This window comes from Stegodyphus dumicola, chromosome 8, assembly GCF_044657685.1.
Source record: "Stegodyphus dumicola isolate Sdum_Otavi_A_Nest chromosome 8, ASM4465768v1".
Classification (NCBI taxonomy): Eukaryota; Metazoa; Arthropoda; class Arachnida; order Araneae; family Eresidae; genus Stegodyphus; species Stegodyphus dumicola.
The window spans coordinates 159,664,841-159,691,922 of record NC_140775.1 but is presented as its reverse complement, the minus strand read 5'-3'; the positions used below and the strand labels follow the sequence as shown (position 1 = coordinate 159,691,922).

The window sequence follows — 27,082 nt, the reverse complement described above, 5'->3', positions numbered from 1 at the left end:
TGGGTGCATTTTGTTTGGAATGAACCTAAATTTCAAAATGTGAAGGCAAGAATTATATAAGTGCAATAAAGAAAGATATTAATAAATATATGCCAAATTCAATTAACGTGGAAGAGCTAATTTTTTAAAAACTACTTGTGCGATTTTTACAAAACTTGGCGTTTTGGTATAGTTTGAGTAGCAGATTTGAATTAGGGAGAAAAATTGGTATGTTATATCAGAAAAAGTCCAATTTTGTGTCAAAATACCTATGTTAGAACAATGCTATATATAAATTTAATATATATACTAAATTGTGCTTTCAAGACCTGGGAAACGCAAGTTAAATTTCGACAATCAATCCAGCAGAGCGGGAAATATAGTAAATATAGTCTATAATATAGTCCCCTCCCTTTTTTTGGTGCAAGATGTACCTGTACTAATTAAATTAGGATATAGAGGTAATTCAATATATATTATATCTGAATAGTTAATATTATAATATGACTTTTATTCACAATTACACATCCGTTTTTTATAGAAATAATAGTTCAGTTACATAATTTAAACCCATAAATTTGTTAATAGTTACATAATTTTCATATCCATAATTTTAAAAACCTTAGTTTGCAGTGTAAATACATTGATGGACAGTCAAGATCAGTTGTTTGTTTGTAGTTAGGGGGTGGCGAATTTGGTCTACACCCAAGGCAGCTTCAAACCCACACTACTGTTCATAGTGTTTTCTTGGCTTACTATTACCGTATTTGACGGCATATAAGACACACTTTTTTTCCTAAATTTGGTCTCAAAAAAGTTACCTGCGTCTTATACGTGAAGGACACAGGTTAACTTTCAATAGCCCGGATTAAGGTCTAGACACACATAACTTTCTTTACATCTGCCGTAATTATTTTGCGCACAGTTGAACAGGTTCGACGGTCACATTTCGTCTATGGAGCCTTTCCTTCTTTACATAGACTTTCTTTGACTCAGCCAACACACGTGTCGGTATCAGTTCTACTCTGTATAAACGTGCTTAAAACTATTTATTTTAAAAAATTACCCTGGAAATATGACTACAGGAAACAAGAGATTAAGCTATACAATTCAATATAAACTAGGCGTGTTAAACTATGCCAAAGTGCATGGAAACACAGCAGCAGCAAGGCATTCGGTCCACCACCTACCGAAAAAATGACACCTACTTGGCGACTGAAGGAAGATCAACTGAAGACTGCTATAAAACCAAAAACATAACCTTCGATACCCAGCTCCATCTTGACCTGAACTTGAAAATGCCGTAAAAATGTGGGTGAGAGATGAGAAGAAATCTGGGATAAGTGTTTCAACCAAAATGATAATCAGTGAGGCCAAAGGATTTGCAGAAAAACATGGAAATCGGAACTTTTTCAGGGTCTGAGGGCTGGTGCTACAGGTTCATGAAAATGCAAGGCTTATCAATGTGCAGAAAAACAACTATTGCACAGAAAATGCCAGCAGATTATGAAGAAAAAATACTAGCATTTCATAGGTTTGTTATAAATGCATGCAAGAAAACTTCTTTTGAGCTCGGTCAAATAGGAAATATGGATGAAATTCCACTCACATTTGATGTACCATCCAACAAGACTGTGAGTATTAAAGGGTCTAAATCAATAACCATAAAAACCACAGGTCATGAAAAACCCTGATATACGGTAGTTCTAACATGTTGTGCTGATGGCAGAAAACTACCGCCATTTTTCATATTCAAAAGAAAAACTCATCCGAAAGAAAAATTTCCAACGGGTGTAATTGTTCATGTTCATCCGAAAGGCTGAATGGACGAAGCTGGAATGAAACTGTGGTTACAGAATGTATGGACGAGGCGATCTGGTGGACTCTTAAGAAAACCCTCTCTTTTGGTTTTGGATCAGCTAGTTAACTGAAACCATAAAGAATAAAGCGAGAGAATTAAAAACCCAGATAGCTGTCATTCCTGGTGGACTGACTAGCCAATTGCAGCATTTAGATGTATCCGTGAATAAGCCATTTAAGGAAAAAGTGCGAGAATAATGGAACAAGTGGATAGGAGAGCCACATCACGCCCTCAGACCTTCAGTTAGAATGAAGCGGCCTCTATTTCACAGATCTTGGGAGGACATAAAGGCTGAAGTAATTGTTAAGTCCTTTAAGAAGTGCGGAATCAGTAATGCTCTTGACGGAACAGAAGACAATGTATTATTCGAAGAAGGTGATACTAGCGATGACGGAAACAGTCGTGATGACGATATTCTCGTTTTCGATGATTATGATAGTAAAAAGGATTTTTATGGTTTTGAAAGTGATTAAAGTCTAATTTCATGATAGGCAACGTTTTCCTTGAATCTGTGTTTTTTGTTGTTTCTGCTTTATTTTGTATTATGTTTGATTGCTTGCCATTCATTCATTTATTCATTATTGAAATTTACATATCATGTTCAAAATAGCTTGCCATTTGTTAATTTTCCTTAATAAAAATATGTTTGGTAATTTCATTCAATGATTGATTATTTGGCTTTTATGAAACATGAGAACTAAAAGAAGCTACATTTTAAGTTATTGTGGTACCGTGCTGTCATGCGGACTATTGAAAATTTTTTTCCTTGTGTGTGGTCTTCTAAATAAGGGTGCGTCTTATATGCCGTCAAATACGGTATTTCAGATTGGAAGAGAAGCGTAGCAATTTAAGTAAAAAGGCAACTTTTAGTTGGCATAGATTTTGAGTGAAACTGTTATTATTTTTTAGAGCATTTTTGCTCTTGGAAGAAGAGGGATCCATGCCAGATACCCTTGAAATCGATAGTTTTTATTCAAAATCGATGTCAATCTAAAGTTGTTTTTGTGTGTAATCTTAAATTACTAAATGGGGGGGAGAAAAAGATTTCTTCCATTTAAAGTACAAGATATTGATTTTTTATCCATATGTTCTAATTTATCAAGATGTACCGCTGTTATATTACTAATTAATTTAAATGTTTTCCTTCTGTGTTTACTTTAATTAGCCTTATTTGTATGTAGACAGTAACTTTTCTCATATGTAAGTGTATTTTTCTGTATTGAAATCTACTTTTACATGTGTGAATTTGGATAGAATTTAACTCATAATAATAACAGAAACAACAAAATTAAATTACAAAACTCGATCTGTATCATTATTAACACAAGGTAAGATAGATAACTTTTGAGGAAGGGTGTAATAAACATAATTTTTTTTTTTTTTTTTTTTTTTTTTTTTTTTTTTTTTTTTTGCTACTGTGTAGCAATCTCTTTTATAATTTGTTGTATTGTTTTGGATAAATCCAAAAGAAAAAAAAAAATTGCTCTTATCCTGCTAAATTTGAAAGACAAAAGAATCTTAATATGTAAGTTTATGTGAAATTTCAGAAATTGAATGCATTTATTTTTAAATTTAAGCAAGATTTAATGTATTATGAGCAGCATTAGGGTAAAATAAGATACTGGAATTTCTTTTTTTTTTATTAGTTTTATCGATGCCATGGTATTATCAATGTCATGGTGAACTGTGTCACTAGATCTTAATGTTATTGAATACATCTGGGATGTCAAGCAACAGTATGCACCCTGTATTTTCTGCATGAAAGATCTGCTTAGCATATGGCACTGTACCATTTTTGTCCCTTTCACAACTTTAATATATTCAGAAATATTCGAGGGGGAAAAAAGCATTCATTAGTCTTTTATTGGATACCAAATAAGCATAGCTGCAGAGGAGCATGGCTAGCTTAATTTTTATGTATAGTATGAGCAAACTTTGATACATAAGTTTGTTCCGTATTTTGAAAACCTATGTTAATACATATGCAAATACAAAATTCAGGCATGTATAGAGGGTGTTTACACATTTTTATAACAATTTCAATAAATAATTTTTTAAATGTTTTGGAGTAAAATTTTCTGACAATAGCCTATTATATGAAATATCATCTGCTACTTTTAAATGTATCCTTCTTTCAAAATGTCACATGTTGTTTATTGAAGGATATGTTTTTGCACTTTCAAAAAGAAATATTCCTATTCCATAATTCAAGAACATTGTAACATGCATGATATTAAAATTTCTATGTGCAAAATAAGCAACATTATTAATCAGAAAGGGAGAAATCATCAATCATTACTTTTACAAGAAATGAAGATTCCAAATAAATATCCCAGTATCAGAAAAGGAGAAAGAGAAAAGGAGCTTCGTAAACATTAACTTAAAAAAAAAAAAAAAAAAAAAAAAAAAAATTAAAAAATTCAAAGCTGCTTACTGGTGTCTGAAATGAAGAGTGATAATATGAAATCTTGATAAAAAGGCCGTTTATGAACATTTAGTGATTTTAAATAAAACCTTTGGGAACTAGATTCACAGCTGGGAAATACTGTTTTCTATGGTGCTTCTTTCATGATGAGGAATAATCAATTGAAAGCTATTTTGGGGAATATGACAAAATCATTTCTTCTCTGGTATTAGAGAGCTGATGAAGAGATGTGAGCAGCACTATGTCAAAATCTTGAAACTGCAGAATCTCTGGAGAAAATTGGCACATGCTTGACTTTTAGAATGAATTTAGTTATGGGTTTTGTATAATAATTATCATGAATTCTAACTCAAAGAATTTGCATTTCTTTCTTTTTAGACTTATTGTAGAATATATATATACAGTCAAAAGTCATTAATTCGGACACCCATAATCCGGAATGATCTATAATCTGGACCTCAAAGCTAAAAACTTTCTGCGCATGCGCCGCGTTGACACATGCGCATAGGCATTTATGCGTGCGCGTAAGACCTTTTACGTCTGCGCATATGCGTGTGCGCAAGTGCAGAATACGTTTTCGCATGCACGTTTTATGTATAACGGACGGTATAAGCTAAAATTATCTAATTATCTATTTCAGTTAATGTTGATGATTGTGTTGTTCCTTAATTTTCAAATTGGATCTGGCTTATTATTTTTTGCAGACTGTAAGAGCAATATTATAAAAGTAAACTTGAACTTTCGATTATGTCAAAAAGAATTTCTGATTCTGGAGCTCCCAAAGGATCTACAAAACGAAAGTATGTTTCGATGTCCATCAAACAAAAAGTGGAATTGCTGCAAAAAATGGATAAAGACATGAAGAATGTGACAAAGAGGTTAGTGAAAACGAAAAAATTTCGATTGACAAGTTAGTCGGTATTCTCGGCACAGCAATTAACGGAACTTGAACAGCGGAACTTTGTAACTGAACAAGAAATTATGTCTGTTTATAGAATTAAAGAGAAAATATTATCACATAAAACGAAGCAACTTAAATAACTTACATTGAAAGAAATGCTTAATAAAGTAAACAAATAAATATTAAGCTTTTTTTTTTTTTTTTTTTTGTTTTTTTGTAAATTTTGATACTCTTTAGATCATAATTGTTCTTTATTTCATAAATTACGGTTTCATATTTTTAATTTTAGAATTTCTGCATGCCATCTTACAAGATTTAAACTGATGATCTATAATCCGGAAAAATCGATAATCCGGAATCGCCGAAGTCCCGACGAGTCCGGATCAACGACTTTTGACTGTATATAAAACAAATAATCATGCAAAATGCATGTAAGTGAAAACACCCAAAACTGATGATTTATGGTTTTGCATTGTGAGTACAATATGTTAAATGCATTGACATTCATAATCCTGAGGTAGGAAAAATATTTTTCATTTCATCTTTTATCGTTATTTGCTAAACTTAGAATCTGTTGAATATTCATTGTATGTCTAGTTGTCTGTGAAATTTTTCAATGCAAGATCTGAGGAAGTCAAGCTTATATTTAGTATGCTACATATAAAGAAAACCAGAAAACATTATACAGTATGTTCTTTCAGAACATAGGGTGAACTATCAATGTTTTGGCAAATCATTGATGGTTTATTCAGGTAAGTAAAGCGTTGCTGCTTATATCAGTGATGCTGTGCAAACCGCCCGTTGCTCGTGAGGTCCTTTTCTTTGGTCTTCTGGATGTATGTATACTTTCATATTTTTTTTTCTTATACTTTCTTTTTTATATTTCTTTCTTATTCCTTTTTCAAAAGAAATGCCATTCAACCCATTACATAACCAGAATACCAAGGACAGAAATGCACATTAATGTCAATCATTTAATAACAAAATAAAAGCAATGGGAATACTAATTGTTGATTCTAGCTACAAACGTTTATTGTAGAACACATGGCACAAAAACTATTCTTAACAAAAAAAAAGAAAAAAAGAAAAAAAAAAAAAAAAAAGAAAAGAAAAGAAAAGAAAGAAAGAAAAAAAGAACTGTTGCCATTCACTACAAACTGAATGTAATTTGAAACTCTGTAACCATAAATTGCTGAGGTTTGAATTCCGTGAATGGGCTGGGTGTTTTCGTGGTTCCACACATCTGTAATGTGTATACGAGCCAGTTCCCTCAGAAAGTCTTCCACGAAGGCATCCCTTCCCTGAGGCAGATAGCCCTCAAGGCCTTGCCGTAAACACTTAAACAAAATAAACAAAAGCAACCATAAGTTGGCAGACAACAAAACAATGCAATATTTTTGGAAAAGAAAGAAACTATATACATTTTCTGTTTAAAATTTCAAAATTTTTACAATCGAAAATGTAATTGGTACTTACGTATTATCGCAACCAGGTTGGCGCTATTTGTAAGTTTGAGTAAAAAAGTATGAATAGAAAGAAAATGTACATTTATTAATTACAGATAATTTTTATTACAGTTTTTTATATTATTTTGTTTTAAAATATAAAATAGCAATTAAACCCTTCCGGTTTCGAATTTGAATAAGTTGCAGAATTATTTTTTCGGCGGAAATCTTTTGGCTATTGCTTTTAGCAGTCATTCAAAACCGTATTCGCCATAACCATGTACGCATCGACTTATTTTTACTTAAAAAAACATCCCAGAATTGCACAAAAATGGCATTGCGCACACTCTTGACTTTATCCATGTACACTGCTATTTTCTCATAAATTACAAAAATTTGCACGAAAATGGAGGAAAATTTTGTGAATCTCCACATGCTCTTTTTACAAAACTACGTATAACACGTAGGGTTGCCGTAAGTAGGGTCGCCAAATTTGTCAATTTATGCGAATTTTGGCCTGGTTGCGTTAATACGTAAGTACCATGTAATTTTTTAAAGTTCAGAAAGTAAAAGTTTTTATAAGTTCAGTTCTAAAGAATGCTTAACAAGTCTCTAATTCTCCCATAAATGTTCATAGACAAACTATCCTGGTAACATAGTCTTGTCCAGGTCACAATTCAATAATGAGGCTTAAAAATCATTTTACATTATCACTGCTAAAAGCGCAGCTTCACCAAGTTGAATTTGTTTCTTGTGGTCACTTCTTTTAATCAAGAGATTCAGGTATTCAAACCTAAATCTTTTCTGGATATCTGTGATCGATTGTTGATGGTATTTAATTCTTTTGTTAAGAACAAATTCATCTATTTGATCAAAGTTGTAAACACCACTTTGCTGAAAATCTTGCAAAAATGAATTAGGTGACAAAGGTATGAGTTCACCATCCCTTTCTGACATATGAGAAAGTGGTCTGGAGTTTATAACAAATTCTGCATCACATAAGATAGTGATTATATCTTCATAAGATAAAAGAGCATTTCCCAGAGCTCATCAGAAGATTAAAAGAAGAAAATCAGAAAATTAAAGATGCTTCCAGAGCTCTAATGAAGAGTCAGAAAAATTATGCTGAGATTGAAAAAGAACTTTTAGCTATACTTTTGGATGTTCTAAATTTCATCTCTCTCTTATATATATGGTAAATATTTTACAGTGGAAACTGTTCATCCCCCATTAAAAAGCATAACTAAGAAACCTCTTTTTTAAGGCATCTCAGCGATTGCAAAGAATGCTGTTAAATTTACAAAAGTATGATCTAGATGTACGTTATAAAAAGGGGAAAGACATACTAATTTTGAGTACAACAGAAGAAGATAATGATGAAGATATGCTAGAAATCTGTACACTGATTCGAGCATCTGATGACAAAATTGATGAATTGAAGAAGGAAACTGAATGTGATGCTACAGAAATATGTTCTGGGAGGTTAGCCAGAAAGGAAACATCGACTATAAACTAGAGAGGAGTTGACAGTGAAATGACTTATTTTTCAAAGGAGGAAGGATAATTATCCCTTTATCTATACAGAAAGATATGTTAAATTTAATTCATGAGGGTCACTCTGGTATAGAAAATGCAAGAAAATGGCTAGCGATATTTTGTTTTGGCCACTTATGAACAAGCAGATTGAAGATAAAATTTCAGAAATGTTCTATATAGTATAATGAATATTGGAACAAAAACATAAGTGAACCTATGATACCACATGAAGTTTCTAATTTAATTTGGTATAAAGTTGGAACAGATTTATTTGAGATTAATAAAGATATATACTTATTAATTGTAGATTACTATTAAAACCTTTTTTTTTTAATCTCCAAATTACCGGATACTCGAGGAGAGACAGTGATCAGGTATATGAAATCTCAGTTTGCAAGTAAAGAATTCGTCCAGAAATACCGATTTAAACTTACAACGAGCAGTCCATACCACCCGCTGTCGAATAGATTAGCAGAGCGTTCAGTACAAACGGCGAAGAAATTGTTAAAGAAAGCTAGAGCAGATCATACCGAATCTTACTTAGCATTGTTAGCTCAGAGGAACACTCCAACAAATGAGATGTTAGGATAACCAGCTCAGTGACTTATGAGGAGAACAAGAACAATTCTACTACATCAGAAAACTTGTTAAAACCTCAAGTTGTGAAAAACGTAAAAGAAGAAAAAATCAACCAAGAAAGAATTAAGCAAGAAGGCATGGTATGAACGTTATACAAAAACATTACGATTGTTAAGCAAAGGAGATTGTTTTAGGGTACATCAAGATAATCGCTGGAAGCAAGTAGTTGAAAAAGAATTATATAAAACGTCCAGATCGTATATATTGAAATCAGGAAGAACGTTATTTAGAAGAAACAGAAAAGACATTAGTCAAGCTAAAGACAACAGTTCAGCTGCCGAAGAGAATATCAGAGGAATATAACAAGAAGTTAATGCAGACAAAACAGATAGTCAAAAGTCGTTAATCCGGGCTAGTCGGGACTTCGGCGATTCCGAATTATCGATTCTTCCTGATTATAGATCATCAGTTTAAATCTGGTAAGATAGCATGCAGAAATTATAAAATTAAAAATATGAAACCGTAATTTATGAAATAAAGAACAATTATGATCTAAAGGGTATTAACATTCACAAAAAAAGTTTAAAATATATTTGTTTACTTTATTAAACATTTCTTTCAATGTCAGTTGTTTAAGTTGCTTCGTTTTATGTGATAATACTTTCTCTTTAATTCTATAAACAGACATAATTTCTTGTTCAGTTACAAAGTTCCGCTGTTCAAGTCCTATAATTGCTGTGTCGAGAATACCGACTAATTTGTCAATCGAAATTTTTTCGTTTTCAATAACCTCTGTGTCACTTTCTTCACTATCGGAAGCGAATTTTAATGACGAGGAATTTGATTTAAATCATATCAAAGACGGAGTACATCGAGATAAAATACTACATTTAGTAAGGAATTATAAGCCAAATAAAATAAAAACATCTGTCCTGAAGATAAGGATAGTGCTGACAGATCAACTTCCAATTCATTGCGCGCCGCGGCGTCCCCCCCCCCCCCCGTCGCTGCAGAGCAGCGTGAAATTGATAAACAGATTTCGGAATGGTTAGAGAAACAAAGGATATGCCTTTATCCATTTTTTGCAGCAATTCCACTTTTTGTTTGATGGACATCGAAACATACTTTGGCTTTGTAGATCCTTTCGGAGCTCCAGCATCAGAAATTCTATTTGACATAATGGAAAGTTCAAGCTTACTTTTATAAAACTGCTCTAACAGTCGGCAAAAAATAATGAGCCGGATCCAATTCGAAGATTAAGGAACAACGCAATCTGCAACGTTAACTGAAATAGATAATTAGATAATTTTAGCTTATACCGTCCGTTATACATTAAACGCGCATGTGTAAACGTATTATGTGCATGCGCACACGCATATGCGCAGCCGTAAAGATCTTACGCGCATGCGTCAAAGTGACGCATGCGCAGAAATTTTGTAGCTTTGAGGTCCGAAATGTAGATCATTCCGGATTATGGGTGTCCGAATTAACGACTTTTGACAGTATTTAAAAAAAAAGAGAGAGGGAGAGAGCGGATATTCTCAAGAACAAAGAGATTGACTATCAAACTCCGCCTCAAAAACAAGGGAAGGTAAGCAAAGAACTAGATGACGGAGAGTGATTAGAAAGCCGGGATATTGAAATAATAATAATAAAATTAAAAATAAGTCTGAAAGCTTTCAAATTTTACATTACGCGCAAAGGGGCGTTTTTTTTAACGTTTTTCTTTTATTTATTAAATATGTTCTTCGCATTTAAACCATACGTGCTAGGAGATAAAACAATCTGATGTGTACACCACATGAGTTCCTTGTACGGAATATTAAATTATACGCGTTTCTTCTTGCATTTCATTTAAACTTATTGGATTGAATTAAATCTACTTCGCCGACAGCGCATAAACCACACTAGAATAAATGCATTCTTTAAAATTCACTCTGTTTGTTTACCATAGCGACACTCTGGCACTAGGTTCACTTAACAGTATTATATTTCGTTCATATTATAACTCAGAATGCACAAAATTTATATCATTTAAAGAATTATCTAATCGTTGCCACGTGTTCTACTCAAATACTATAATAAAGCTAGAACGATGTATAAAAGAAATTAAGCAAACAAAAAAAAAAGAAACATTTTTCAGGAACGATTGAGTATTTCTCATTAAATGAATTCAATTCTCACTTCGCGACAAGGCAAAAATACATAAAAACTCAAAATATCTGCATTAAAAATTACGAAGTAAATCTTAAACACTTATTTCCTCGAAAAAATTCCAGAAAGGATTAAGCATGATTTAATTCGCAATAATAAATGAAGGTGTTATCTTTGTTGTTGCGAAGCTAAGTTTCTCTAAATTGACAACGAATCCACTACTCTGCTGTTTCAAATGTAAATAAGCAATGGCCGCCATCAAAAAAAAAAAAAAAAAAAAAAAAAAAAACCCTATCGGGCTTAGTGGCACCTAAACAACTTTAAAATTGTTGATAATTCTAAAAATACTGCATACAGATTTACTAAAGACATAAAAACCTTAACTGGAAGATAAGAACAACATAATTCAATCATTTTGAAAGCAAAAAATGTACAATTTACAAACATATAAGAGTAAAGAAACTGAGATCACTGAGTCAGGTAACAAAGTGGAAATATATATAAATGTATTTATATACGTTTGGTGCGGCCGATTGCAACCAAAATACGAGGTGCACATCTACATGTTATAGCAGTCCTATATACAAAATTTCAACGTTCTGAGGTTACTCGTTTTTGAGTTATGCGAGGTTCGCACAGACGCACGAAAAATTCTCTTCAGAATTCATTTTAAAGCAGTTTTATCATGTTTTGGAGGAAAAGAATCTTTTATTCTCTCCTTACGTACAGATATCACGCAAAAACATCGCTAAATTGCATTCGATAGCGAACAAAATGGATGTTTTCGCTGAAATATGCCGCCTGAAACTTTTCGCTATTACAATATTTCCTTTTTACTTCGTATGAGGAAGTAAAAAAAGTTTTATTTATTTCCCGTACAGTGTTGCCATTGCTCGCTTTGAAATCGTTGAGTTTGTGAATAAAAAATTAGTTAAAGTTTTACAAAATATGAAATAGATAATAAAACAAATTCTAATAAGGACTTCCAGATGCCCATATTCGGGTGAAACGTACGTTATTCAAAATTTGATGGCTGTAAGTACCGTTGTTTTATCTCAATGCGAGAAGCATATGTATTATAAAAAGTATATTATACTTTTTTATGCATATTCTTCGTTATGTATTTTTTTAATATAATATAGGATGATAATATTTGGTGGCAGCAATTTTAAAACTAAATCAACGTTTATAGTGAATCGTCGCAAAGTGCCAAAATTAATAGTCCTTCTGGGCAAATTGCCCCTTTGGACTTAAAAAAAAAACTTTTGAAGGTTCCCCCCCTTCTTCTTCTTCTTCTTCTTCTTCTTCTTTTTTTTTTTTTTTTTAGTCCAAAGGGATTTGAATCCCGAAGGACTATTAGTTTCGTTTTGGCATTTTGCGTCGGACGGATAAATGTCGGTTCACTTTTCAAACTGTTGCCATAAAATGTTAGAGTCCTGCATTATATTTGAAGAAATTAAATAATGAAAATTTGCGTAAATGTATGTATATTTCTCACATTGTCATAAAATAACGGTACATAGAGTCATCGAATTTTGAATAACGTAATCCTCCAACGAATATGAGCATGTGGAAGACCAAATTTGAAATTTGAAATTTGTTTTATGATCGATTTCCTATTTTTTAAAACTTTGACGAATTTTTGATTAACAAACTCAAGGATTTCAAAGCGAGCAATGGCAACGTTGTGCAGAAAAAACATTTTTATCTCCAGCGCGTGAGTCTCTGTATCGGAAATTCTAAAGATATGCTCGTTTTAAAACTATTTTGCGATATTGCTGTTGCACTGGATCTTATGGTTTAAGTGCGAGGAACATGATATTTAATAAAGAAAGGTAACACACAAAATGTTAAAAAACGCCCCTTTGGACGTAATTTAAAATCTGAAACATTTCAGATTTTTTTTTTTTTTTTTAGGAAGATATAACATTTTATATTCAGTAATTTTTAAATGTCTGTATTTAGCATTTAGTATTTTAGTAACTTGTGAATGGCAACAGCGTAGATGCATGTAAAAATAGAACTATGTTAGTTTGAATTATAAATGTACCCTCTTTTTTTTTTTATTAAGACGAGGATAATTTTAAGAATTTTTTTTAATCCGAATTTATTGCCCAGAATGTGTCCTAATGAGGTGAGTATGTTGGATTCGGCTATTTCTAGTCGCAATTAAAAATGTTAACAATCAGTTGAAAAAGCTCATTAAAAAAGAGGAAGGGAAATCACATCTGCCATTTTGGTATTGTTTAAGAGAAAAACACTCGATAACTGAAATACTAAAAAAGGTATAACTTCCGAGTGGAATAATCGGAAATAAGATCTGTAAATAGCTCTTCTTTCGGGCTGAATGCTCGAAATAAATTAAAATGGTTGCCCCTCTCTCTCTGGGAAATACCTATTTGATAGATTTCGCATTTTAGCGCGTGTTTATCATACAGCAGTATGCACGCGAAATTTCGTCGTTGAGTAGAGGAATAAGTTTTCATTTCGATGTTTTGTGAGTACATTTTTAACACAAGGGAAAAAAATAACCGTATATTATTTTGATATGGAGGATGAACCGAAGAATGAAAATCTTTCTGAACAGGAAACGAACATAGAGAGCGAAGAAAAAATGAATGCACAAAAAGAGAGCTCAGAAAAAACGAGCGCAAAAAAAACAGACATAGAGATATGTGAAGTAAATAGTAGTGGACTTTCTGAACAGGCAGATGATGTGAAGTCGGTAAGTAAAAGAAACAATGGCTTGTATTTTTATAAGATGGACAATGCGTTGGATTGACGGGGAGTAGCATTGACACCCGTCACCGAATCGATAGCGCCATACAATCGATAGAATGCAGAATAAATTGATAATGTAATAATGAGTAAGATTTTTAATGCACAAAATCGTCACAAAAATAATACTGTGTATGTGTAGGATCAATTAACTTAGGACCGGAATTGTGTAAATTGACACCCAGATGCCGCTCTCATTAGCTTAGCAAGCTCATTAGATAAACAAGGTTTATAATTATGTAATGGAACAGGTGAACATACAAAAGTGCATGGGGTACCAGAGATTTCACTCTAGAATGGAATAGGTATTGCTCCAATTTAGCTAAAGTTTGACGCTCGCGTGAAGTGCTTATATTAATGCTTAACTGGATGAGCCTAAACCGTAGACCTGCGGCGACACCAAAGGGATCGAGGGGGTTAAATTTTGAATCGAAAGTTATAAATTGACTGTATGCTCTTTCTCCTGAGAAAACACTGGAATATTATACATTGGAGTTGTTACATTTAAACATAAGTAGATATTAATATACAATTAGGCAAAGTTACGTAACACAAATTCATTACAATATTAGATTACGTTAGAGCTGATACTTTGGAAATCGTTGCACAGGAATTTTAACATTTTTATGTAAGTAGATAACGCTATGGGGTTTGATTTTGCTAATATATTGGAATGTTTGTTTCTTACTATGTGAGGAGATGTTTCTTACATGCAAAGACCGTTTTTATCTCAGATCTTTCAGCCCAAAATCTGTTCCAAAATTCATAAATAAAGATCGTAGGCTCAGATTAGTACATTCGGTGTCTTGAAGAAATATAAATTGTTGATATTGTTCGAAATCAGCTATTTGGGATGTAGAAGCCAGTGCTCTTTCCCCTTTTTCTTTCTTTCCCCCCCCCAAGGTGTGACTTGGCATAGGTTCAGTCTTATGAGCGTTGAGCTTTTTGTGTATTTTCACGATTTTTGGATATAGATGGCGTTGAAATATCACCAGTCTTTTGAAGTCTAGATTGGTGGGTTTTCGGAGGTGCAAGTCACTTGAAAGAGGGCTGAAGAATAGGTAATGGCTCTGCCGATCCTAGACCGTCGTGCAAATTAAAATTGGCCGTCCTTTTTTACAGAAACATATGTTTGATAATCATTTCGCCGCCCTTAAATTTGACCGCCCACCTGTTTTGCACCATCTTGCTCCCCGCTGGGGTCATTTCCTTTGCAGACGCATAACCAAGAAAGAATATGATCAGTTTATCATTTTTAAGCTATCCTGCATGTGATCGAGAGTGCTATCTTGCATAAGAGAATTTTTTGAGTTGCTTTATCGATCATGTGTTGCAGAAAATTGTGTCCAACTTACCGTAGTGTCTATTCCGTGTGTCATTCCCCAGGTAACTCGCAAATTTTCTTGTTTCTTGGAAAACTAGGAATTGGAATCGACAGTCAAGCAGATCCAGTGTTATGAGCTCGTAAATAGTACTATGTTATGTTTTAGGTTAAATCTTTGAGTCAAATGTACATGATTGGCGATCTTTGGCGACATTTTTTTCAGGAAAAGGCAGTTGTTCTCTATGCTAAAAAAAAAAAAAAAAAAAAAAAAAAAAACTGTACAGTCAAATAAGGACATTTTTTTCAGTAAAAGGCAGTTGTTCTCTATGCTAAAAAAAACTGTATAGTCAAATAAGGACATTTTTTTCTTAAAGCTGTTGCCGCGTAAGTCTTGAGTGACAATTAAAATTTAAACTTTTACTGGTTAGTTGATTAGATTCGCCATTTTTAGTGAGTAAGCGCATAGATCTCTCCAATAAGGACAGGATGAGTTTAAGGAATTTCGGGGGTTGGAAGATGGGGGCTTCCTAACGCGATCCCCTTATATAATTTTTATCACTAATCCTTTTATTTCGATTTTAGTGCATGCAAGATTTAAAAAAAAAATTAATACGAAAGTCTTGTTCAATGAGAAGTTCATCTTATTGTTATTAGTATTTATGCATGACGGCGGCCCGTTTCAAGCTCGGAGCTCTTCCCACCTGCGATGGACACCTGCGGAGTATCGCACCTGCAGGGCCCCTAAACCGGACTTGAACTGGAAAGTACAATACGAAGTTCCAAATCTGGAATAGTCGGTGATTCCGGATTTTAGGTCATTAGATTAAACTATTATTATTAAACTCATTATCTACTATTATCTAGTAAGATGACATGTAGACATGGCAACATTGGGTTTATTGTTAAGCCAGATAGAAAAATGCATGCATATCCTACACAACCACTAAAGGAACGAAAGTGAGATCCTGGGTGACAGCACTATAACACTAATTATTTATTATCATTGGCCACGGTGCCACTTTCGTAGTCCGCGGGTATTTAAATGTGATATGCAGAAATGTCAGCTGGCCCAAATAAAGAATCGCATTTACGGCATACAGAAAGAGGAGTTTTAATCATTTTTCATTCCTAGACTCTGCAAGGGGAGAGGGTTGGATTTTTTTATATTGTTTTATTTTATTTATTTATTTTTCGGCTGGTGGTCCGGAATTCCGAATATTGGATGTCCAGATTTTGGACTTCTGTAATTAAAATTATAATTATTTTACTTTCTTGCAATTTTGCATGCCATCTTTTTATTATTAGTAATTTATAGTGGACATTTTGCTATAAGCAAGTAATTGTATGTGATTTTTGTGAGATTTTTTTAATAAGTAATATTTTGTGATTGTGTGATCTATATAAACGTATAAATTTATGAAGCACTTGCATGTTAGGAACAAGTGATAAGTAGTCAGATATGGTTTCTAAAGTTGCAAATACCAGTATTAGATGGCATATTAACCTTTCCCAAACGGAAGCATAATTATTTTAAAAAGGTTAAAATTATTATAAATTGTGAACGATTATATAAATTTTTGTTTATTAAAATTTTGAGTCTTGAATTTTAGGATTTAAACTTGTACCAAAATGTAGATGGAGTTGTAGTAAAATTTTTATAAGAAAATGGGAATTATATATTAACCATATGTCGCAAGATTTATTGTATTCATAATTCCCTAAATATTAGGAAACCATTTTGTGGTAGAAATACTTTTTTGTTGTACACAAGCAACACTTTTGTAATGCATTTAAAATTCTTTCTTATTTATTTATAGGACAAAATTATTAACCTGTTTGTTGGATGTGTAACTACTTTGATATTTGTGGTAAGTTATTACAATACTGTTCATTTTTTATGTTTTTTATATTGTATAATTGAATCTATTTAACATGCAAAATTAAAATTTTTCTCATTATATTATTATGTTGGGAGGGGGAAAGAACAGTTCTTAGAAGTAATTTAATTTTGTAAGCAGAAATGATGTAGAGAATGTGCTTAACTTTTGAAATGCATTCCTAAACTATTTACTATTATAATATTAAAGCTAGGCCATTTAATATTTATTAATGATTTATATTTATGTTTTGAGACATTTTAGGCTTAAAGTTCGAAATGTAGAGAAAAAAATTAGATAGTAATATGGCACTGTGGAGTTTCGTGCCAAAAATATTTGGCGAGAAATTTGTCGCCAAGTGAGGGCGTATATAAGAGTAGTTCCTGAAAATTTTTATAATTAATCAATTTCTCATTATTTAATTAACTGTTGCCTATTTAAAAGTACAATAAAATCTCATTATAAGGAACCTTAAAAAAATTATAGTTTTGATTTGCTGTGTTTAGTTGTTTTTAACAAATTATAAAAGAGCTGACTAAACATTGTAACAAGAGATCATAGCATCAATTAATTGCAGTTATTAATTACTGTATTTTTAGCATATAAGTTGATGTTATAAATCAAAAAATACTTCTGGAAAAGATATACCTTGTTATACCCTAACTATGAAAATTCATGATTTATATTTACATTTACTAACAAAGTTGATATTTAACAAAAGTGACTAATTATGTAAGTAGTTATAATTCTAAATAAAATATTGAGTAAGATATTTATACCTGTTAAAATAAAAATAAAAATAAATAAATAAAAACATGTTCTGTGAAAATTTTATGAAAAGGAAAAATAGGTAATGGTAGACATGTGCACTGACAGGAATTATTTAACTGTCCAAGCATAATAATACGAAAAAAAAAGGGGGGGAACCTGTTTTGCAGGTGAAATTGAAATTTTTTTTTAATTGATTTATTTTAAAAATCATAGACATAGATTTAAAGTCTGAAAGTGAATGGTTCATATATTTCCTTTTTATTTTATGTTACTGCTGTTGCAGCATTGTATTGATCCTGTTGTTTGGTATTTGAATTATGGTATATGAATTTCAGTGTAAGCCTTCCACAAACTAATCAGGTGCTTTCTGTTAACACAGTAATATAGGAAGAACAAAAGCCAAAAAATGTAAATCAAAAATGAAATGTAATATGTAATTGATTTCAAAATGCACATGATGCAGTAGTAGTATAAAGTAATTTATAAAGACCTTTTTTTATTTTATAATTTTATTTTCACACTGCTGCTTCCTTTTTATTTTTATATTAAATTATATTTGTATACATTTCGTTTTATTGCTATGTGGTGCTGTTGTTTGTTTCAGCATTCCCGTTTCTACTGTTTAATTGTATATTTTCCATTTTGTCTTCTATTTTATATTTAAAAATTTTCCATTTTATTTTTATTATCCTTCTTTTTACATGCATATTTTTATATTTATTTTTGTGTTTACACATTTTATAATTGTCAAAGTGGCTGTGAGTGAGGGATCACATCATTAAATATTTCCTATTTGTTAATGAAGCAAACATAACTCATTTTATAAAGAGTTAGAGAGAAAATTTTTTATATATTGAAATCTTTGAACTTAATAGATATTATTTTGCACTTGGGTAACTTTCAAGTGTGTACTACTTTAATTATACATGCTAGCTCAGGTTAATATGTATGAACATTTGAAATATTTGTGCATAAAATATTTTATATATATTATATTCTTATATGCAGGTTACATTGCTGTCTGCCTTTTTATCTCGAACTCCACCTCGGGGATTAAATATATATTTTGCACTTTGCATTTCACTCATCGGTTTCAGTCATCTTTTATTGGTTAGTATACAGCAAATACATATGCTTTTACTCATTTATTATTGGAAAATGTTATTGAGATGGTCTACAACTAATACCTGTCTTTATTTTCAGATTTATTGGTATCGTCAAGGTGACCTTCATCCTAAATTTAGGTTGCTAATTTATTATAATGCTTTCACTGTAGTACTTCTCAGCATTTGTGCCCTTTCATTTTTCTTCACTGAGGAGTGACAAATGCATGCTCTCTAACTGTGAAAGTAAGTTCTTGTTTTTGAAATTCAGGTATTGTCAATCCCTCAGCTGATTTTAAAATATAGAATTTAAAAATTTGATAAAAGTGCATTAGAATTTGTAAAGTGTTATGTTAGTAAAAAGAAAGAAATTAAGTAACTCGGCTGTCAGCAATTTTTTATTAACTAATATTTTCTGTTTACTTTTGAGGTTTAGAATATCAGCGGTGTAGCTCTGCACGAGGCAGTTTTGAAAAAGATACTTTCAATTAAAAAATGTAAAAAAAAGAAAGAAAGAAAAAAAAAAAAAAAAAAAAGGAAAATTCTGAGTTATTTTTATCAGCTTTTTGTATCAAAATTCGTAGCTATTAAATAAATTTGTCCACTGATATTCATCTGCCTTGAAGTTTTCATTGCTTTAACCCATTGTACAACTAATTATGATTGCTTAGACATTGAAACATCTTTCCCATTTGACAATTCTGTGGTCCCCCTTTTGTTCTCTGTGGCAAAATATGGACCACCGCCATTGGCAGACGTGCACTGTACTATTTGGATGTGACTTCTGCAACCACTGCTAGGAGGCTAGAGAATATTTAGGCACCAATGAACTTTTCTTATTCTCACTTTGTTATTATATTTTGTTCTATGTACTTATAATTTTCTGTTTGCTTCAAATACAACTGCAACAGATTACCCTCATTCCAGTCAGTTATTGTATTATGTTAACTGTTCTTGAAAGTGAAGAATATAATGGTCAGTAAATGTCTTGCAACATACCTTTCATATTTTTCTGGAAAGTTTTTTTATATATATATATATATATATATATATATATTGTGATTCATACCTTTTTGTATGATCTGTGTAAGAAGATGATTAAAAAGTATAGTCGTATGTGTGCTTATAACACATGTAAGATTTGCTGTAGGCACTGAATCCAATTTTCAAAAGCTAATAACTTGAATCCAAAAAGACTGCATAGTAAGACAAGTAACATTACCTGAGACAGTTCATTCCAAATAAGAGCTGTTGGTAAAAGATATATTTTCCTCCTATTTAACTATAACTGTATGCATTGGCAATGAAATGGTTCCCAAAATTACCAGATTTATAAAATAATGTATTTACTAATATTAAATGTTTTAAATCAATAAAAGGACTGAATTGAGCAAATAATTAAATATCATTAGTTAATAGTTAATTCTGTAACACAGACATAAAAAAAAGGAAGAAATAATTTAATATAAAAAAAAGAAGTACTTACCTCTTCATTGCTACTAGCTACTTATGCATACACTAAATCTTTTTTTGGCAAATCTTAAACTTTGCGGTCATCAATTGTAAAATTTGCTCAAATACCAGGATGTAATGATGCATTGCAAGCCTGGTATTTACAGTCAAAAGTCTTTAATTCGGACTCGTCGGGACTTCGGCGATTCCGGATTATAGATCATCAGTTTAAATCTGGTAAGATGGCATGCAGAAATTATAAAATTAAAAATATGAAACCGTAATTTATGAAATAAAGAGCAATTATGATCTAAAGGGTATAAAAATTTACAAAAGAAAAAGCTTAATATTTATTTGTTTACTTTATTAAACATTTCTTTCAACGCGCGCATACGTAAAGCATACATTACGCATAGTCGAAATTAGAAAATTGCAACCAGAAAACTATTTGATTTGTATTCATGATATTTATAATGACGAGGAATTTGATTTAAATCATATCAAAGACGAGGAAATACTGCATTTAGTAAGGAATTATAAGCCGAATAAAATAAAAACATCTGCCCTGAAGATAACGATAGTGCTGACAGATGAACTTCCAGTTCATTTCGCGCAGCGACGTCCCCCCCCCCCCCGGGCGCACAGAGTAGCGTGAAATTGATAAACAGATTTGGAACGTTTAGCTAAACAAAGGATATGCCTTTATCCATTTTTTGTAGCAATTCCACTTTTTGTTTGATGGACATCGAAACATACTTTCGTTTTGTAGATCCTTTGGGAGCTCCAGCATCGGAAGTTCTATTTGACATAATCGAAAGTTCAAGCTTACTTTTATAAAATTGCTCTTACAGTCTGCAAAAAATAATAAGCCAGATCCAATTCGAAGATTAAGGAACAACACAATCATCAACATTAACTGAAATAGATAATTAGATAATTTTAGCTTATACCTTCCGTTATACATTAAACGCACACGGAAAAACGTATTCTGCGATTCAAAACGTAATGTAATTTATTGCAAGTTTTACCCTTGATTGAGCTTTTGCATGTGTTTACACAATGATGATTATCAAATAATTTATAAATGTATTATTCTTACCAGGATAAATTGGTTTATGCACCATAAAATTAAAAAATGCTAAATGTTTATATAAATGTTGCTGATTTTTTCACATTAAACCCATGTTGTTCTTGAAAGTGTTAAATTTTTTAGAACAGCACTCTTTTATAAAATGTTTTTCTTATATTTTTTTGCATTTTACTATTTTGCAGTCCTAGAATGCTTTGTAAGAAAAGTCAACTGATTTTTCAAAACACTGAAATTTATCCATTTTGAAAGTTTTTTCCCCACCAGTTATATATCATAAAATCTAAACTGTATTGAATTAACCATCCAAAAGAAAGAATACACTCAAAATCAGTATTTCTAAACACTTTTCATTATTGCTGATTATTGCTTTAGAGAATATTAAATGAAAACTCTTCTTCTAGTTTACTACTAAAGTGCAAACTTAGTAGTAATAAACAGTTGTACTTTCTACTCTATTTTCATACATAGTTTATTTTTTAAATAATCATGAATGCATCTTTCTAATACAGTCAAAAGTCGTTAATTCGGACACCCATAATCCGAAATGATCTATAATCCGGACCTCAAAGCTAAAAACTTTCTGCGCATGCCTCGCGTTGACGCATGCGCATAGGCATTTACGCATGAACGTCAGACTTTTACGGCTGCGAATATGCATGTGCACATGCGCATAATACGTTTACGCATCCGCATTTAATGTATAACGGACAGTATAAGCTAAGCTAAAATTATCTAATTCAGTTAATGTTGCAGATTGCGTTGTTCCTTAATCTTCGAATTGGATCCGGCTTATTATTTTTTGCAGACTGTTAGAGCAATTTTATAAATGTAAGCTTAATATTTCGATTATGTCAAATAGAATTTCCAATATATATTTACTAATATGTAAAGGATCTACAAACCGAAAGTATGTTTCGAAATCCGAAATCTGTTTATCAATTTCACGCTGCTCTGCGGCGGGGGAGTGCGGGGGAAACGCCGCGCAATGAAATGGATGTTGATCTGTCAGCACTATCCTTATCTTCAGGGCAGATGTTTTTATTTTATTTGGCTAATAATTCCTTACTAAATGTAGTATTTCATCTCGATGTACTCCGTCTTCGATATGATTTAAATCAAGTTCCTCGTCATTATAATTCGCTTCTGATAGTGAAGAAAGTGACAGAGAGTTTATTGAAAACGAAAAAATTTTGATTGACAAATTAGTCGGTATTCTCGACACAGCAATTATAGGACTTGAACAGTGGAACTTTGTAACTAAACAAGAAATTATGTCTGTTTAATAGAATTAAAGAGAAAGTATTATCACATGAAACGAAGCAACTTAAACAACTTACATTGAAAGAAATGTTTAATAAAGTAAACAAATGAATATTAAGCTTTTTCTTTTTGAAAATTTTGATACCCTTTAGATCATAATTGTTCTTTATTTCATAAATTACGGTTTCATATTTTTAATTTTGTTATTTCTGCATGCCATCTTATCAGATTTAAACTGATGATCTATAATCCGGAAAAATCGATAATCCAGAATCTCCGAAGTCTCGATGAGTCCGGATTAACAACTTTTGACTGTATATGTTTATCCAAATCTTTTTCTGCATTAAAAATGAATTGTAATTAAAAGAAAAAATGAGGCAAGTGTTAATTTACAGGATTTTCTATTGCTGCTTGATAAGTAGGTACCTGATAGAATTATTTTTCTAAATAACAGTTTTTGTTTGGGATAATGTCAGATGCAACCCATTAAATGTTTCACAGTAAGAATTGCAAGTTTTTCAATACCTCTCATTAAGTGTCCCCCTTTTTCCCCCCTTAATTTGGGTCAATCGCCATTACAAAATTAAACAGTTTCTGTACCTTTTTAACAATTAATTTAATTTCTTGTATATTAAAGACTCTTATCTCTATCACTATTGATGCTTATAAAATTATTCAGTTCTCCATTTGTCAATTCATAATGGTCATTCTGGATTAATTCTTTAATTTCAGCTTCTTTTGTATCTGAAAATCCTTTGCTGCTTATTGCTTTTGCAATTTCTATGATTTCCTTGGCTTCATTTTCAGTCAATGGAAATCCTTTAAAATTATTGGCAAAATTTGGCCAGCACTGATGCCAGCAAGGATTCATTGTTGATGAATTCTTTTCATTTCTAAACTATGTCTTATATTGAGTTGCTTCTTAAATGACATTAGTGTGTTGTTCTGTCCTTAGCTAGTGCTTTATTAGCGGGGTTGTAAATATGCCTGACACAATAGGCTTTGAATGTTTTTATGATTCCTTGATCCATTGGTTGTATTAAGGAAATGGTGTTTGGTGGAAGGAATAATACCTGTACATTTTTATGCAATGTTATGAAGACTTCAGTATTGTGTCTGGAGCATTATCGGGAATTATGAGAAATTTAAAGCTCAGACTTTGATGTTTAGTAATATTTGTTTTCTTTAATGACTGAATTATCGACCAAATTATTAAAGAGGACTGTTGCAACGGTTCAGCATTCAGCAGCATACTGCATATAATTGAAATTCTCACATCAGAGAGATTAAATAAAAACAATCAAGATAACATCCATACATAAAATCTCATTTTGCAAGTCCACATTTGGCAGGGTATGTATCTATAATATTTTAAATTTTATTTTATAAATGTATCAATTTAGATTTTAAATATGCGAACTTACATTTAGAAAATGGTACCATATGTATCACAAAGGAAAAAATTACCTTTCTTCTTTTGTGCAACTTTCATTTAAGTAAAGAAAGCTAAATCCACCATACACTTGCTTACAATATCCATGCTTGTACTGGTGAATCATAAAATATGCTCGATTCTTTAGTATTGATGAATCCGTGGTTCATAAAATTGATGATTCACAAAATACTATAAACTCCAGTATTGACTTGATCAAATGTTTATCTCACAGTAAATGTATGATATAGGGTTACCTTGCTGGTAAATCTTATTCTAGTAAGCATTATGAAGTAAACTTGTGTGCTGGATAATGGATTAATTTTATGTCAGGTTATTTTAAACAGAATCATATTTATGAAAATTTAATTATATTAAAAATTCAGTTTTAGTAATCCAAGATGAAAGCATTGATTTTTAAGTGCTCTTGGAATTAATAAAAAATATGAAAATTTAAACTTTTATTATCTGTTGAATTCTCTAGTTTAATCAGTGGTAATGATAAAGCAAGCCAATATTAATATTGATGTATGTTAAAAATGCCAATATATATATATATATTTATATTCATTCAGTTCATATAATATATATATGTAAGATATAATAAAATACTATGGCTATATTAAGAAATAATTCACAAACTCAAAATTTAACTATTCTAGATTTGATGTTCTTCCTCCCTAAATTCATCTGTTCTCCCAAATTCGAGATCATTTCATATTACATAACACTACTTGAAAAAGGTAACTAAAAGTAAAATTAACCAGTCATGGTTTAGATTCACATATGCACCTATGGAGTATAGATACTGCTTCATGAGGAAGTATGTTCCTTTTTTCCTAGCTTCCAACATGCAAATATCTTAATGCTGCTTATGCTTCCCTGCCTGAAATGACGTCATATCTTTTTTCCTGTTACATAAAAATTTATTGTATTCGACAATGATTGAAAAGTAATTTGTTTGCCAAAGAGATGATTTGAAATGTATAAAAATAAAGATGGTGATTCTTCAATTCAGTTTTATCAATAGCATATTCCTGCCTTTTCCACGTAGCCATGTCTACAGCCAGAAATTAAAGTACCAGATTCACGACTGCGCACTCAAAATATCACACATATATATATATTCAGTTCATATAGGTATATCCTATATCTCTAAAGTTATAGCAGATTTGAAATCAATATCAAAGATATACCCAAATATGTTGTTATTGTTGGCACTGTTGAATCATGTTGTATGTTAGTCAGTATTTACCATGTTTTTCTCTCAGCAAATAAAGAATCATAAAAATGCAACTTAAATAATTGTAATTAATTACTGGAATGAAAAAAAAATTCTGGTAAAATTATATTTGCTCAGAACAAGGGATAGCCTGAAAATATCAAAGTCTATATTCAACACTTTCTAATTATTCGCAACTGCATGAAAATTTGCCAACTCATTGCTGACTTAGTGAATTAACCAAAAATATCTGTTCGCCTCAGAAATTTTAATGATATGCTCATTTCAAGATTATTTTGTGATATTGCTGTTGAATTGAATTTTATGGTTTAAGTGTGAAAGAACATATTTAATAAATAAAAGTGACACACAAAATGTTAAAAAAAGCTCCTTTGGGCATAAAGTAAAATCTGAAAGATTTCAGATTTTGTTTATTATTATTATTTGCTAGCTAAAATTGTCAGGGAAAACTTAGGTACTTGTCTTCTGTAGCAGCCTTCGTCAGAGTAAGTGAATTCGGTATATTTCTGCAGTGGTGAGAAATAAAACAGTTACGTACCTACTTGTGTGAAAGAAGCATAGCCACTGATTTGCTCATGTTCGAAAACAAACTTTTAATGATCTAACTGACTGCTTTTTCATTATAAAATACTCATTATATTTATTACTTTAAATCTTCTGTCAATGGAAAAAGAAGCTATAATTGAATGTTTGAGGCATTGTTAGAAGCACTTGCTAAACTGTGGCCACCAGAAAGAATCTAAAAAATGAATTTTCCAGTATGTTAATGTCAATTTTTCCTTTTAATAAATTATACTAAATAAAGTAATAGAATTTTCTTCCACACTTATATATTTTATTATTTAAATTGCTTACGAGGTGGTATTAAATACTACAATAAATAACTTTTATTGTATAGATATTGAATAAATTCCCAATTCGTCATTACCATAATCAGTTTCATTTTTCTGGATATTCATTTGGCAATAAACTGCACTATCTGAAGCCCAAATTGAACCAATGGTGTTTTCCTTCACCAAAGCCATTACAATAGACAAGTACCAAAAATAAAATCAGTTAAATAGCTAATAACAATAAAATAATGATATTTTTAGTTTTCTTACCTTTATATAAATATTAGATAGCCAAAAAAGAGAAACGTTTTCTGAACTAGTATATGTTCAATCAGGTTTAAACAATTAGTGTTCTGTTTTATATATATGGTTTTAGATTTTTTGATGATTTTCTTTTTCTTTATCCTTACAGGTAATATGTGATACATTTCCATTCCACATGGCTTGCAATTTATGTAATAAAAGTCTACACCAAAGATTTGTTTATTAACTTCTGAAAAGCATGCATCAATTCTCTCCACAAAGTCTGGGATACATTTTGAAGTGTCTACATTTTCTATTCACAAATTTGGCATCACTAAAGCACATTCAAATTGCATATTAACTGCCAAACTATAGTAGTGAGGCATGTGATTAAGCAAAGTATATTCCAAAGTTTTGTTAAAAGTGAGATTATTGGTTTATTTTATATTTGTGATTGTTTGTATTTATCTGTATATTGCATTTTTGTATACTCTATTTTGCAATGAAAATCAAATTTGTTTTAGATAAGTTTTGAAATGCAGTATTTTTAAAAATATTATGTTATGTTTGTACAGCACTTACAAATGAGTGAAGTATTTTGTATAAAGAGTTTTAAATCCAAAATTAAGAAAAATTGTTTTTAGCAATAAATTATCAAGAAATTATCTTTGTTTTTAAGATGTGCAAAGATTTGACAAAGTTAAAAATTTACATTCCTGTAATTTCAAGTAAAATTGTTTAATAAATATTTTACTATGATGTAGATACCAACAATTATTGTTCATTTATTATTATT

At 31.2% G+C, this 27,082-nt stretch overlaps 1 protein-coding gene across 6 annotated transcripts in view; it reads left to right on the top strand.

Annotated features, from left to right (window-relative positions):
* LOC118181931 (transmembrane protein 243-like) overlaps positions 1–27,060 on the top strand; it is a 53,744-nt gene extending 26,684 nt beyond the window's left edge. For 5 of the 6 annotated variants that reach the window (XM_085822646.1, XM_035351167.2, XM_085822644.1 and 2 more), the window contains 4 exons: positions 16,800–16,850; positions 18,639–18,740; positions 18,834–18,979; positions 26,456–27,060. In XM_085822646.1, coding sequence (XP_085678772.1) covers positions 16,800–16,850; positions 18,639–18,740; positions 18,834–18,953 — 273 coding nt within the window. In that variant the 3' untranslated portion in view covers positions 18,954–18,979; positions 26,456–27,060. Of the gene's footprint in view, positions 1–5,500; positions 5,598–16,799; positions 16,851–18,638; positions 18,741–18,833; positions 18,980–26,455 lie in introns of those variants that run through there. The other variant, XM_085822647.1, reaches the window with a different exon arrangement.
* Positions 27,061–27,082: the final 22 nt, after the last annotated feature.